At 39.8% G+C, this 16,595-nt stretch overlaps 1 protein-coding gene across 1 annotated transcript; it reads left to right on the top strand.

The window, feature by feature from the left end:
* Positions 1 to 9,220: 9,220 nt before the first annotated feature.
* LOC115590611 (uncharacterized) lies at positions 9,221 to 16,335 on the top strand. The gene is made up of 7 exons (XM_030432039.1): positions 9,221 to 9,336; positions 13,418 to 13,514; positions 13,676 to 13,728; positions 14,038 to 14,388; positions 14,484 to 14,567; positions 15,006 to 15,175; positions 15,269 to 16,335. The coding sequence occupies exons 3-7, from the start codon at positions 13,677 to 13,679 to the stop codon at positions 15,323 to 15,325; spliced, it is 714 nt and encodes a 237-aa protein (XP_030287899.1). The 5' UTR covers positions 9,221 to 9,336; positions 13,418 to 13,514; position 13,676; the 3' UTR covers positions 15,326 to 16,335.
* The last annotated feature ends 260 nt before the right edge of the window (positions 16,336 to 16,595 follow it).

Raw genomic sequence — 16,595 nt, 5'->3', positions numbered from 1 at the left:
AAGAACAGGTTATGTTTTTAGCACAAGCAGTGAATAAATTGTTCCCGTGAAAATAAACAGGCTGTTATACAAGTATGTAAATATTGTAGTGATGATGCCAGATAAGATCATACAGACATGTTTCAGACATCTAGTGAACCTTCAGCCAAGCTGCCCTGCAAGCCTTTCTGCAAGTTAGCCAGAGTCATTTTCAAGGCGTGTTAATTATTTTAAAACATCCCAAATCATACATTTAAGTACTCATCAATTAGTTCCCATGCAGTCTGATACATTAAAGGGGTACTCGTGAAAATCCTAGAACAGAGTTGAGTGAGAGGGCTATGTATGAAATAGATTTCAACACTGTTGTTCTGTCGATGTTACAAATGCACAAGAAAAAACGCACTTTTGCTTCTTCGTTTTCTCCCCTGGTGTTTGGATTTTGGATGTATTGCACGTTGACTAGCAGTATGTTGCCTCCTCTACACAGATGGTGTGACACCAGAAACAACAGGATTCAGTTGATGAGCATAGCTTTCATTTGGGTGAGATCATCTGGATACTGTAGTGATGTGTAACCGGTTGTTACAGCCCCGGTGCTGTGGGTGTGTTTGTGTTGTGTTTTTGTTTATCCTAATCAGATGATGCCCTCATCCTCCTTGCCTGTATGTGGAGCTACACACATGTTACTTCTTGCAACTTCGCTCAGTGACATAAAGTGCTGCTGGTGCCAGCGGGCTTGGCAGCCATGATGTGCAGGAGCCAGAGAGACTGAGCTTCAGACTGCAGTTTTCTGTAGACGAGAGGTATCTTTGCTGATGAGTGTTTTTCTTTTTCTTTTTTCACACCCACACACAGATAGTTCTTAGGCTGTAACACTTTTATATCATTTTTTTTTTTAAATCGTTCAGTTTTTCTGTTTGTCTGATCAGCCTGTCTAATTGTGATCGTGTTATCTTTAAACATACTAAAAGGCTCTTTACTGCGTTGTTACGTATCTATTTTTTAAACTTTTTCCCACTCAAAGAGCAGTTTGTATTTGTTGGGGCATACTTTTTATTGGTGAACTGATACACGCATTTAAGGGAGGCCGGTGATGGAGTCTGTTTGATGTCCCACATGTCTTTTACGGGACAACACATGACTCCTCCTCCTTCTCATTTTACACCCTTGTTGTTATTCCCTCCAGCTCCCTCCGGGAAAAACTTCAGGTGACACAAAGAGGGACATCTTTCTCGCATGCAAACACTTAAGTAACGAAAAACATGTTGTGTGATTTAGTTTGTGTTTTATCCACTTTTTGTTTTCACAGGAGCAGATCAGAAAGCAGATTCTATTGAGCCTGATGTGTTTAGATGTGCGCTTCTCCTCCAGGATTAAACATTCAGAGTTCATTGAGTTGATAACTGACTGTCAGCTGAGACAAGAACAAAACAGGGAAGTGAAGCTTCAACCTGCTTATTTGGTCCCTTTAAACCAGTGGTGTCAAAGTGATCCAGTAAAGGGCCATGTGGCTGCAGGTTTTTATTCCAACCAAGCAAGAACACACCTGATCCAAATCAGGCCTCTCAACTAAAATGTTAACTTATACATTTTGTCCAGGAAAGAGAAGCTGTGAAATTACTGCTGGTGAGTAAGGGGAATTGTAGATCTAATATTATGCATTCTGTGAAGACGGTTAGCTTTAATATTAATCTTGTCTTGTTACTTTTTGGGTAAATTGTTGTGAAACAGTCTTAACAGATAGTTTCGCCCAAGTCAGCTGTGACCAATAGGCTTGATTGCAGGGCGGAGTTAAACCTGTATGAGGTAAATCTAGCACATATGGGCTAGATAGCTGACTCTTAGTCAGCTACAGCGTCAGGACAGGCAAACGAAGACTGGCAAACAAAGACTTAGGGAGTTTAAGGAAGTCAAAGCAATCGTTGTCCACCTCCAATTGTAGCCATGAACTTTACCCAATCCCAGTCAGGACTTCAAACCAGAGAAGATTTCACTGTCTGCCTACTCATTCTCACACTCCCTGAGGCAAATGGCTCTCACCTTCTCCCCCACCTCCCTGGCTGTCTGAATCTCTGAGAACCAATAGATCGGTGCTACAACTAGCAGAGAGAAAATGGAGAAAATCACATCATCCTGATGACCTTGCTCACTACCACCACCTCCTCTCTGACTTTACCTCAACGGTATCAGCAGCCAAATTTGCCTTCTACCTGTCAAAGATCAACTCCTCTGCCACAAACCCCAGGAAACTATTCTCCTTATCTCTTCTCTCCTCACCCCTCCTCCCCCTCCTTCTTTCCTCACTGCTGATGACTTTGCAACTTATTTTACCAAGGAAGTGAAAGACATCAGCTCCTCAATTACTCCTATGCCCATCCAGAAAGCACTTCCTCCGACCCTCACCTCTTATGGCCCTACCTGCTTCAGTCCCCTCTCCTCTAAAGATGTTCTCTAACTAGTGGCGTCTAACCATGCCACCACCTGTTCCCTTCACCCGATTCCCTCCTCTCTTCTCCAAGACATCTCTCACGACATCTTTCCTCACCACTCTGATCAACTCCTCCCTCACTTCAGGCCTAACTCCAGCTCCTTTCAAGACAGCTACAGTAAAGCCACTTCTAAAGAAACCCATCCTAGACTCAACTGACATCCAAAACTACAGACCTGTATCTCTTTTTTTATTCCTCTCTAAAACCCTGGAATGCACAGTATACCAACTGTCCTATCTTTTTGAAAATGGAATGGAATGTTTGGCAGACATCTCCGCTTGGACAGCTGCGCACCACCTCAAACTCAACCTTAGTAAAACTGAACCCAGGGGAAAGACTGCCCTCACATGGACATGTCAGTCACTGTCATGGATGTCACATATCGCCTTCGTTGACGGCGAGGAACATGGGTGTAATCTTTGACGATGGACTGTCACTGCTGTGGCCCAATCCTGCAGATTTGCCCTCTACAATATCCGCAGGATCTGGTCTTTTGTCACAAAAGATGCAACGCAACTCCTGATCCAAGCGACTACTTCAACTCCCTCTTGGCTGGAATCCAAGCCTCTGCAACTAAACCTTTGCAGCATATCCAGAACGCTACAGTGCGCCTCGTTTACAATCTATCCAGATTGTGCCATGTGACCCCCCCCTCCTCCTCCATGACCCCCACTGGCTTCCTGTTGCGGCCTGCATGCAATTCAAGACGATGGTGCTGGCCTTTAAGGTCATCAACGGAACTGCACCCATCTACCTCCAAACACTGGTCAGACCACATGCCCCAAAGAGTGCACTTCGCTCATCTTCATCAGCTGGCCGACTGGTACCCCCTTTGCTGAGAGCAAACAAAGCCCACTCAGCGAAGTTGCAACTCTTCTCTGGTTTGGCACCTCAGTGGTGGAACAAACTCCCAGCCAATGTCAGGACAGCGGAATCACTCTCCACCTTCCACAAAAGACTCAAGACTCATATGTTCAGACTTCACCTCAACCCCGCATAGCATGACTCCCTCCCAACCCCCCCAAAACAAAAAACAAACAAAAACAAGTATGCACTTGTATGTTTGTATCGTTAGCACTTCAATCATAGCACTTATGCATAAGTAGTAGTACTTAAATAGCAGTTTCGATCCTCAGATGAGGGCTTGACGATTGTTTCTATATTTCTTTTTACTCTATTGACAGTGATATGTTGTGGTTTCTCTCTTGTGACAAATGCACTTATTGTAAGTCGCTTTGGACAAAAGTGTCTGCTAAATGCCCTAAATGTAAATAATCTATCTTCAAATTCATATTTTTTGATTTTGTATAAATCATTCATTTTTTTTATTTCATCAGTGTCTTTAACACTGTGGTTTATCTTAGTCAAACGAGTTTATGGATCCTGAATCTTTAACACTCAAGCTTTTCATTACAAATGTTCAAATGTAATCAGCTGTTTAACAGACTTAAATAAATGAATGAGAAAAGGTTGTTATTGTCATTTGTCATCAGAATTGATCAGAACAAGTCTTTAAAGGTATTAAGTGTTTAACCTTAAACTAATTATAGCTTCTTCTTTAATTCCTGGAGCCGCTGAGAGGCTGAGACTGGGAGGATTAACCCTTCTGTTACGGGCCGTCCAAGTTGTTCTGCTTTTAAAGGTTTTATTGAATAATTCAAGGAACGAAAAACTGGTAGAAACTGTGAGCTAAAATTGCGGTAAACAAAAAATGTGCGCTCCCAGATTACCCCCTCTCTAATATTGTATATTTACTTACTTATACTTACTACTTACTTACCTAATAGACCAAATCAGTTTATTATACTTCATCATGTTTGATGAAGTCAGATCTTGCTCCTGTAATAAAACTGTCTCCTCTCTGACAGGAAGAAGATGATCTTGGTGGTTCTGCTCGTCGTTCTGACCTCCTCTGTCTGTGGTCAGTTGTTGTGCAACTTACATTAATTGATATTATATATTATTAGTCAAACCCTCAGGTGTTGCCAGGGAGATATTTCTTGTGAAAAACTTTAGATTTTGATCCCAAAATGCCTGAAAATATAAATTAATGATCTTATTTCTTTTCTTTGGAAAGTCACCATGGTATAAGTGGTATAAAGCCTGTCAAAGTGTCCATTCAGGCCTCTGCGTCGTCCAATAATTCCTGATAATTGACACCTAGTCCAGTATTGATGGGCAAATTAAGCTTCTGTGAAACACTGAGCCACTTGAGCCGATTGTTTCCAAAATGGGTTAATTACTCAAAGATTCAGTTACAATGACCCCTGCTGGCTGCAGTGCAGGATGGAAACATGTTACTGCCACACGGGTCAGACATCAGAATCTAACAGCCTCCTGATTTACACCCACAGAACATTTTGTCTTGAATGTGACCTCTCGTGGAGAAAACAGAGGACATGAGGAAAACAACATCATCACACCAGTGCCAACTGAAGGTAGGTCACCATGGTTATTCATAGAGAAATAGAGTTTCATATTTTGGAGACATGTACTAAAAACCTGAGGAAGCAGGAACATCACATGAAGCACAACAAGCTGGATTATTCAAAGTGAACACGCTGAAATAAATCTAGACAGTAAAGTTGGTTTCTGTTCAGCAAGTCAATACATTGCTACAGTGCCACCATGTGGCCATGTGGTGTAACTTCTGTTGTGTGACCAGCAGCTGGTTGTCAGACGGATTGACTCTGATGAGTTGATGCTCCTGATATCGGATACTAACACTGGTTTTCTGTCTTCATGCAGATACTGAACACACAGCAGGAGGGCCGAAGAAGGAAGTGAGATCACACGATTTGAATAAAGTTGCAACTGGTGCAGTTCTTTTATTTGGTGCTATAATATGTCTCCTCGGTGTAGCTCAAAGTTGTCTGGCAGCTCTCATTCGTAGATGTAATAGAGGTTTGTTTTTTCTTCATATTGTTCTGAATGGAACTATTTTGTTTATGTCAGTGCTTTGTTTGAACTTACTTTTCTCTCTTATCAATCACACAGATCAACATCAGGACAGACCTGCCATCATATAGTTGGTGACGGAGATCCATACAGTTCATCGTCTAAGCAACTTACATCCACAGCTGCTCCGATGTGAGCACATGTAAATACCCTAACCCCCGAATCACAATGCTTTCTGATCAATAATCATCATAAATGAGAATACAATGACTTGGTGGATAAAGTATTGTAACAATGTAGTAAATTCAGAAAAACACATCACCGTAATGCTGCTTTAAACATGGAAACTAATATTGTTGTGGGTAAATGCTAATTAGCTTCACTTAGTTCATGATTAATACTGATAGTTGTAAATATCAGTTCAGCTAAGTTATGCTAAAAGCTTTGTGATTTACTTTTACATACTCCCTGCACTTTAACTTGTACAATGTAGTGGTGAGTATATATTTCATATTTAGTACAATACATGTTGACGGAGGTTATCAGTCATCCAGGTGATGGTAATTCTAAATTCTCTATCGTAAGCAGCTGTGGGAGTGTCCCTACAGATGTGGGAGTGTCCTTACAGAGTATGGGAGTGTCCTTACATAGTTTGGGGGTGTCCTTACAGAGTGTGGGAGTGTCCTTACAGAGTAATTAAACTCCTTTGTGTCTTTTTTTGGCTTCTTCCGTTTTGACTGATTGGAGGAGAGTTTCAGGATTTAAACCCTGTGTGGGTCTCAGGAAGGGATGCAGCTTTTTTTCTGATTTATAGAATAAATTGAGGACGTTTACAATCTTTCAATTCATTCTCACAGTATTTGAGAAATATGTCACAACTTCAGTTTGATCAATAACTGAATTTAGAGTCATACGAGTCAGAGGGAACAAGTGATGAACAACAATAATGGAGTTGATGGAGGAAACGTTGTTCTTCGCCTTCATGTCGTCCATTATTTTGACAAGACGTCTCATCAAACTCTGTCACTTATTAGACTGATCTGAGGTCAGCCCTGTGAAGCTTTACTAAAATAATGCTGAGAAACATGTCGACCTCGTACACTAGGTGTAACGACTCTGTGCACTTTATGTTGTTACCTTTTTCATGTAGACTGTATGGTTTACACATAACATAATTCTATGTATTTTTTGCAGTTACCTGTTTATTGTAACGATATAATTGATTAGTTAATTGTCTCGCCACGACTTTACTCACAAGTTAGTGAGAAGCCTATAATAATCACTAAGTTATAATGTTAACATTGCATGGATTTAGCTTCAATATCAATGTTATGAATACATATGTGAATATTATGTTTGTGGTGGTGGTGGTAGGGGGCTTCACTCACACACACACACACACACAATAGGACTGAAGAAAAACTAAAATTGAATAAACTGAATTCTCAAATTAGAGAATTAATAAAACGGTCACAACAAATGTCATACTTACTATCACATCAGTATATGGTAAATATGAATTTTTATTAATTGATTCATGTTTCATCAATTTACAATTAATGTGTGTGTGTGAGGGGGGGGGGGGGGCTGCTCACACATATCATTCACGCTGGAACTGAAAAATCACAAGGCCAGCACTGTAAATCATTGGTGCTAATACGGTGTAAGGACTGTATTGCCCAGATATATACAGGAGGATACCTTCATTAAACACAGTACAGACTATCCACACAGTGTTTGCTCAAAAGCATAGTAGAGAAGCTTGGCTAAAAGACATCAGTCCTGCTGGTCATTTCCTCACCTACCAGGGATCTTCAGGGATGAGAGGGGCATCATGAGCAACACAGTGGCCCCAGACAAGTGTGATGCAGCAGAACGGGGAGTTCCTGGGTCTGGAGATGTGTTCATTTTCATGTGTAACTTTTAAATGACTGTAATAATTAGACTTTCCTATTGTCAGATTGTGAGTATTCTATTAATTCTATTTTATTTCTGGAATACAGTTAAACACAACATTACACTATCATGCTGGCAACATTAATAACTTGACTTGGACTTTTTTGTGACTTACGTTTTATTGTGTTCCATCGCCAAATATTCCAAAGTAGAAAAACAAACATCCATCTCACATCTCATCAGATGTTGCTGTCCCCATGACTTGCGCTGCACATGCACTGGAGCACTCAATCCTCTGGAAGTTTTTCTGACTGCATAGAGGCCGTTACTTTGGATGTACTTTGTAAGTGAGACTGTGATGTTGTGTCTTTTACTTGGCCATGTTTTCCTTGGATATGAAAAATCAAATTCCTCTTTTACAAAACCACTGGGCAGTGCAGGAACCTCACATGTGTTGGTGGCACATCCCCCGTTACTTCTTCCTTTGGAGCAATGAGATCCTTTGAGGTTGGAGCTGGGGTTGACTGAGATAGATCCGGGGTCTTCGGGGATGCTGTTTGTGTGTAGGAATGGTCAGTTTTGACGACTGACACAGAAGGTGGGAGTGTGTATGAATGTTCCACACTCATTGATGATAAAACAGTAGGGTGGGTCTCTGGTAAGGGCGGTTGAGTAGATGGAGCCGAGGTGAGTTGGACCATATCACATTTATTTTTGCACTTCATAAGATGGGGCATAATGGTGTCTTTCTGGATTATTGTAGTTCCAAAAAATGGACAATAAAAATGGCCTCCATCTCTGCAGGGCAAGTTGCATCTGCAGATGATCTTTTCTAAAAAGGGAGAGTAATTTGTCTTAAAAATCATACAGTACCTGAGAGACAAATATTTACCTAACATCCTATACGGTATATAGAAATGTAATTTTTCCTTACTTTAAACAGTTATCTGTACTAAACAACTCCACTGACTGCTACAAGTAGGGATCTCTTGAAAGTAACTTGCTTTCTGTGCTCAAACTTATCCACAGACTTCGAAGGAGTGCAACCCAGCATAACACTGGTTACAATATGACCTTGGACATGCAAAAACACAAGTATCATTCATAGTTACATGTAAAAGCATATGATCTCAAAAAGATACTTGATGAACATGCCCTTGAAATGCACTGCATTTGCCGCATGATTCAGCAAGTTCCTCTGGATGACACTTTCACTTTTGGTTGTGAGTTTGGGGCAGACAGGACAAGCAAACACAGATGGCGACACAGTCGTGCACTTCAGCCTGTCGCCTTCCTCAATTTCAGAAGGGTGCATCTGGAAGAAAAGAATATATATACATACACATACTGCGCTCATCTACGCTGACGTGTATGACGTGTGTTTCGATGAATTTCCATATCCATAAGCGCCTGTGCCTCTTTTCTATTCAAGTATCACATACTTTAAGATAAGTAGCAGCCGTGTGGCCGCACCTATGGGATAGTCAACATGAAGAAACTTGTGGTGATGATGGAGAAGTGGTTAACTACTGTGTCCAGTGTTATCTGTACTATCCACTCTTATTAACCCTTTCTGTTCCAGTCAATTAACAATACAAAGAATTATCCTGAGCTATTTGGCGTGTGATGAGATGGCGCAGCGGGACTCAGTAATTTGTTCTGATTATTGTATTTCCTTCATTCAAGATTAGTGAAATGTTGTTCATTCATTGTGAATAATCTTGCTATAAGAAAATGCATCATCTTATGTGTCTTTATGCATATTTGTTAAATGTGGTCAGCAAATTCGCCTTAGCAGGGTTTGTAGCCCCGCCCCTGCGGTCGCCAGCAGATCTCGCTGCGGCAGGCAGGCAGCAGGAGTTCAACTTGAACACGTCTAATGATGCATGTAGGCGGGACTTCTAAGCGGGTGTTGGCGTTGGTTATATTATGAGGAGTGAGTTCCTGGTGAGCTTCACTTTTCCCTGTGTGACTCACCTGGACACATGAACAAATGAATCTGGAGGAACTCAGTTGGTGTCTCTCTGTCGTCCTGTCCTGTTGCTGATTTTCTCCTGCACGCCTGATGAAGGTAAACTCAACTAAAACTGAGTAGATGATTTTTATTCTTATATTTTCTGTTACCATAACCTGCAGCCTCGCTCAGACTGGCTGACTGAACAGAAATGACATGAAGCCGAGTTAACTGTGGCCATTTGAATCACATCCATTTCATACTGTTTTACTTTTACGTTTCAAACTGTGTTCTGTGACCTTTTTCTCTGAGAACAGCTTGTTTATTCATTTATGGAAAATATTGATATTTCATAGTTTATAGCCAGTTCAGCTGATCCAACTTTACTTTCACTTCAGCATGTCTGCTGATCCTTCAGGAGTAAATATTGACAGTTCAGAGAGACTGACAAGATACTGCCTTGAGCAGATAAAGGAACAAAACAAGAACAAGGAAGTGAAACCTCACCATGATGATTGGCTCCCTTCAACCTCTCAATTTGTATTCATTTCTATTTGTCATTTATTTTGGATTTCGTCAGCCTCATTAACACTGCTGTAGCCAAGTTTGATGTGTGAATATGTTATGTTGTGTATGTGTTTGGTGAGTCAGTAAACAGCATAGTCTACTGGAAATTTCTTGGACCCAGAAATTGTGTTCCCTATGAACTTTTATGATTGAAATGTAATCTATAGGCCTCGTGGATGAAAGTCAACTTGGTTGCAAAGAGATGCATGTTGGGCAATTTGAGTAATTAGCATAATGAGCTAATTAAGGGGAGACACTACAGGTGAAGAATACTGACTTTTTTTTTTTAACTAATATTTATAACCATGAAACTTCCCCAGTTGATTACTTACATTAAGACAGTTATTTTTTGTATTATGAGTTTTCTGAAATTGTATCTTTGAATATGCAAATGATGCATTATCTAATTAAATATGCGCCAATTTGCACACATTTCCAGAACATAAATCTAAACATTGGATAAAGCCGGGTTCAAAATTATTGTTTCATTTTGTTGACATATTATAGCCAAAGGTTTTTACAGAGGGAATTTTGGATATCTCTTTTTATCACTCCATAGATCAGAAAATACTGTCAACAGCCATAAAAAAAACAAATTTCGCCCTGTTTTTTGGAATAAAATGTTATATAAATTTAGGCTACGAATGATATATGAACAAACCCCTCTGTCAATATTTTCATAATATAGATAGGAATAAAACTGGAAAGTTTGGTGTATATAAGTGCGACTGAGGTGGAGATTTTTTGGCTCAGAGTATGAGAAAAAACTCATTTTGAGAAAACGGCCTTTAAAGATGTATTGTGTAAGAAATCTATAGAAGGGTGGAGGAGGGGTGTTATGAAACATTTCTGGATATCACAAACATGGACTTAGACTCTTAGATCAACTTCAAGTTAACTAGAAGCAAAATTATAGCTATTTTCAGTTTCTCGCGATTAAGGGGAAACGTGGCAGGCAAAAACATTGTTTTTTATGCACTGTCAATTTTGAGATTTTGGGTTATTTTGCTTCAATAACATGTCTTCTTTCAGACTAGTGGAAAGAAAACATCCAAAATACACATTCAGGTGTTCATTTTACTTCACTTTGTCCATTTTCTTCTATACATTTCTTATACACTACATTTGGTTACAGACCGTTTTCTCAAACTGAGTTTTTTCTCATACTCTGACTCCAAAAAACTGGGCGAAATTTGTTTTTTTATGGCTGTTGACAGTATTTTCTGATTTATGGAGTGATAAAAAGAGATATCCAAAATTCCCTCTGTAAAAACCTTTGGCTATAATATGTCAACAAAATGAAACAATAATTTTGAACTTGGCTTTATCTAATGTTTAGATTTATGTTCTGGAAATGTATGCAAATTAGCGCATATTTCATTGGATAATGCATCATTTGCATATTCAAACATACAATTTCAGTAAACTCATAATACAAAAAATAATTGTCTTGTAAGTAATCAACTGGGGAAGTTTCATGATGATATATATTAGTTATTAGTATTATATTAATATTAGAATTAAAAATGTCCCTATTCTTCACCTATAGTGTCTCCCCTTAATTAGCTCATCTATCTATAATACAAGGAATCTCTGTCTGTCTGTGTGTGTGTGTGTGTGTGTGTGTGTGTTCCTCAAATATCTCTGCGGATCAGGATCCGACTGACCTGAGACTTTCAACATGGCTGCTGCGTGGTTCAGGGGTGTGCTAAGCATTTGCTTGGACTGCAATGATAGCGTGAATAAATTATTTCATAAATGCTTTACAAATTCTGCAAGCATTGTCCACCGGAGCCACCACAGTCACGTGGGCACCAGAGCCAATCACTGCAGAGCTCAAGCCCACGACATACCTTAAAAAAACAAGCGGATATATACCTGCAGCGGCGCGAGCTGGACCGGGATTTTGCCGGCGGTTCGGTTCCGTTCTGTGCATCTAAACTGACTGTTGTGGATTAATGAGATTAAACAAGTCCAAGTCTGTTCGGGTCTGAGGAGATCCGGAGACGCGTGGACAACAAAGTGGGATCGGAATCTGTGGATGTTTGTGTGTAGCTAGCGGCTAGCCGCGCTAGCCGCTAGCTAGCGCTAGCTACACGGCCCATCACCCGAGTCGACGGAGCGGATGCACTGGCACGTCCAAAACCGGATTTAGGGTAAATAATGTCCAACACGCTTTTTCGCGAACATTGCCGTTACGTTTGCTTTATGTCTGGTGCAGGAAGAAATAGAATAAAAGTGCTTTTGTCACGAAAGTGTCCAAGCAGCAAGTTTGGTTGTTGAGGAACAGGAAGATGTTGGAGGGACATCGGCGGATGATTGACAGCAGCAGTGATGTGTTGGAGACGGCGACAGAGATAGCGAGTTTTGAGAGTTGAGAGATTTGTGACATATAGCGTGTTTGGAGTGTATAGTTAGTGTGTTATGTAGTGTTTGGTGTAGTGTGTTTAGTGAGTAGTGGAGTCGTGTTGTGAGGCAAACAAAGGAGGAGACGGCTGAATGTGGAACAGGCAGGAATGAGCCCTGAGCCTGAGGCATTGCCTCCATTTAAATGTAAATAGTTATACATAGCTTTGTAAATTTCAAAAACTTATGCACCAATTTAGCAAACAACAATTTATATTTGCATTATAACTAATGCAATTGGTCCATTAAACATATTTGTGGTTTTCACAGTAAAAAAACTAACTTTTTCTACTCTGACTTTATGTTATTTTGTGATTTTAGGTCCACAGTGTTAAAAAAAAAAATATAGGATGAGCTGGCGACTCATTCAGGGTGAACCCTGGCCTACGCCCATAGAATGAAACTGGATTTGGCCCCAGTAAGCCCCGCAACCCCTTAGGGGGGAAAAGCGGCAACATCCCGCAACCCTCACGGATAAGCGGAAAAAGAAAATGGAACGGAAAGTGTTAATATAGTACCTTAAAATGAAAAAATAACTGTACAGTCACACATGTGAGGTTGTGCTAAAAATAATAACACCAAGTAGAGCAAGGTAAATAGTTTTTAAGGTGACATATAATGGTATAATCAAAAACAGCCAATTATATCCCTGACGTCCCACCTTCAAACACAGCCTCATTCGGCCATCCATGAAAAAGCTACTTAACCTCCCACTTTTCTATAAAAATACATGCTTCCTACGGGCAATGCACTAGTTATGCTAATTACTCAAATTACCCAACATGCAACTCTTAGCAACCAAGCTTAATCTCATTTGCTAAACCTATAGATGACATTTTAATAATAAAAGTTCATAGGAAACAACATTTCTGGGTTTAGTATGGGCCATATAGGGGTTTCCAGTAGACTAGCAGTGTTGCTCGTCCACCTGCGCACCAGGGGGCAGAGACAGGGAATCACGGTTATGACGTAGTCTATATAGGAGTCACCGGTGAACAGGTAGAGGGGAATTGGGATCACAGAGGTCACACAGTTTGTCAAACGTTCATTTGTGTGTTCGTCCAACATGTTTTCTGTTATATCATAACGTTAGTCTTTTACGGTTTTCCTTCAAATTTACATGTTGGTTTCAGCCAGTACAGCTGATACAACTTCGCTTTCACTTCCATTTTACTCAAATTGAACTGATCCAACAACACATGCCTCTCCCTCCTTCTCACTTTAGAGCCTTGTTGCTATGTTGAGAAGCAGTTCCTCCCTCCAGCTCCATCCATGAAATACTTCAGGTGACAACATGGGACAGCTCACTCGCATGAAAACACGTAAGTAACCAAAAACATATTGTGCGATTTAGTTTGTGTTTCCTCCACTTTTTCATCACACACTGTGAAGTCTAATAGATCAAACCACTTTATTATAAAACCTGTCATGTTTGATGAAGTCAAATCTTGTTCCTGTAATAAAACTGTCTCCTCTCTGACAGGATGAAGATGCTCTTTATGGTTCTGCTCGTCGTTCTGACCTCCTCTGCCTGTGGTCAGTAGTCCTGCTACTTGATTTGATTATATTAAAAGAAAGAGATATTTTATATTTATATTTTACATATCTCAAAAATATCAAAAAAGTTGACAATTAATATTCCTTCATTGATTAATTGTTGCAGTTCTGGCTGCTGGTTTAATGTTAAGAACATTTATATCATGGTCTAGGTGAATTCTTAATTCCGATGGTCTCTCAGGTGTTGCAGGAGGTCATTGCTTGTGAAACACTTTAGATTTTGGTCACAAAATGAAGTGTGATGTTAGTCCACATGATGTCTCTCTTTGTCCTCTCTCTTGTCTGCAGGGATGTCTACTGGGAAAAAGACAGCGACCTTCTATCAGGCAGAGGAGGACGATGACATCACCATCAGATGGGACAGTCCCATCAAAACCGACATATCTCTCAACATCATGGCTTGTTTTCTCCAGTCAAACCCTGTGAAGTTTTTGTATCAAATGTTTGACAGCGTCAATGTCCCAGAGTCTCAGGATCCACAGTTTGCAGGACGAGTCCAGTGTGACAAAGACGCCCTCAGAGACGGACGGATCAGACTTCATGTGTCCAGACTCAGGCCTGAAGACTCTGGAAACTACTGGTGTGATCTGGCTGCTAATTATAACAAGATAACGAGGAGATGGCTGCTGCAGACCACAGGTGAGCTGAACTCTGCTGCAGTGCAGGATGGAAACATGTTACTGCCACACGGGTCAGACATCAGAATCTAACAGCCTCCTGATTTACACCCACAGAACATTTTGTCTTGGATGTGACCTCTCGTGGAGAAAACAGAGGACATGAGGAACACAACATCATCACACCAGCATCAACTGAAGGTAGGTCACCATGGTTACTCATAGAGAAATAATGCATCATGGGAAACTGGTGCCAAACACGTGGTAAAAAACCTGAGGAAGCAGGAACATTACATGAAGCACAACACGTTGGAGAATTCAATATAAACACGCTGAAATAAATCTCACTTGAAGTAAAATTCAGAAGAGCAAAGTTTGTTTCTGTTCAGCAGGTTTTGGTAAATAAGTCAATACATTGCTACAGTGACACCATGTGGTCATGTGGTGTAACTTCTGTTGTGTGACCAGCAGCTGGTTGTCAGACGGATGTTTACTTGTTGTTTCCTGTTTATTTGGTCACTTATTATCTCATTTCTACATTTGCTGAGTTGATATAAATGTTCTTGATGTGGTGGTTTGACTCTGATGAGTTGATGCTCCTGATATCAGATACTAACACTGGTTTTCGTCTTCATGCAGATGCTGAACACACAGCAGGAGGGCAGAAGAAGGAAGTGACGTCAGTCGATCAGAGCACAGTTGAAATGTTTCTGACATTCTTTCCCTTTGGAGCTTTCATAGTTGTTAATTTAATATGTATCCTCGTTACAGCAAAGATTTGTCTGATGGCTCTCATCAACGTAATAAAGGTGTGTTTGTTCTTCATATTGTTCTGAATGGAACTAATATGTTTGTGTCAGTGCTTTGTTTGAACTGACTTTTCTCTCTTGTCCATCTCACAGATCAACATCAGGACAGATGTGGTAGAGATCAATAGGATTCATCATCTGACCAACTAACATCCACAGCTGCTCCGATGTGAACACATATAAAGACTCTGGCTGCATCACTTCTTACATTCTGGGTCCAAATTAGGCCTTAAAATAATACTGCGATAGGTTTAAAAGCTTTGTAAATAACAGACCTTCAGTTTTCACCATCAATGTAACAAGAGCTGGGTGATCCAGCCTTAAAATAATATTTTAATATTGTTACACAATACATCTTAAATCTCATCTAACACATGTACAAAATCAAATATGGAAATATTTTTGATCAAATAAATTGAGGTAGATGATGCACAGTATTAACACAATGATTTCTGATCAATCATCAACATAAATGAGAATACAGTGACTTAGTTAGTTCATGATTAATACTGATAGTTGTAAATATCAGTTCAGCTTAGTTATGCTAAAAGCTTTGTAATTTACTTTTGCACACTGCCTGCACTTTAACTTGCATATGATTCTAAGTACACTGTAGTGGTAAGCATACATTTCATATTTAGTACAATACATGTTGATAAAGGTCGTCAGTCATCCAGGTGATGGTTCTGACTGACTGGAGGAGAGTTTGAAGATTTAAACCCTGTGTGGGTCTCAGGCAGGGATAAAACTTTTTTTTCTGATTTAGAATAACTTGAGGACGATCACAATCCTTCAGTTCATTCTCACAGAATTTGAGAAATATGTCACAACTTCAGTTTGATCAATAACTGAATTTAGAGTCATAAGATTCAGAGGGAACAAGTGATAAACAACAATGATGGAGCTGACGGAGGAAACGTTCTTCACTTCACTGATCCGGAATCTGCTTTGTGGAGCTTTAACCTTTTCTGGTTGTAATGTGCAGTTTAAAGTGAAATGAAGTGCTGCTGTTTGATTTGTGTTTGTTATTTACTGTCTGTTACTGTGACTGAAAGAAAAGCTGTCATCTGTTCACGCTGGTGTTAAAGATAAAGGTCAGCAGAGGGCGCTCTTCATCTCACAGTGATTGTACTGAGTGGAGTTTGTTTCTGTCTCAGTCAGCTGTGTCTTCATATTTTTGTCTGTTTTGATTTTGTTAATTGCCAAGTGATTGATTTATATCACTTGATATATGTATACATATATATATATATATATATATATATATATATATATATATATATATATATATATAAATATATATATATTATTGACTCTTTCAATGCTGTGAAACACTTTTCATATCACGATTGTATTAAAGTGATAATAAAGGCCTACAAGGACATCATGCAATATTTCCAAAAGAGAACTTAAAGTGGGC

Source organism: Sparus aurata, chromosome 10 (genome assembly GCF_900880675.1).
Source record: "Sparus aurata chromosome 10, fSpaAur1.1, whole genome shotgun sequence".
Taxonomy (NCBI): domain Eukaryota; kingdom Metazoa; phylum Chordata; class Actinopteri; order Spariformes; family Sparidae; genus Sparus; species Sparus aurata.
This window is presented reverse-complemented; position numbering and strand designations above follow the sequence as displayed.

Coding starts and splice junctions, on each gene's coding strand:
- LOC115590611 (XM_030432039.1), top strand. CDS start 13,677: ATGAAGATGCTCTTTATGGTTCTGCTCGTCGTTCTGACCTCCTCTGCC. Junction 13,729..14,037: donor TCTGACCTCCTCTGCCTGTG/GTCAGTAGTCCT, acceptor TCTTGTCTGCAG/GGATGTCTACTGGGAAAAAG. Junction 14,568..15,005: donor CACACCAGCATCAACTGAAG/GTAGGTCACCAT, acceptor GTCTTCATGCAG/ATGCTGAACACACAGCAGGA.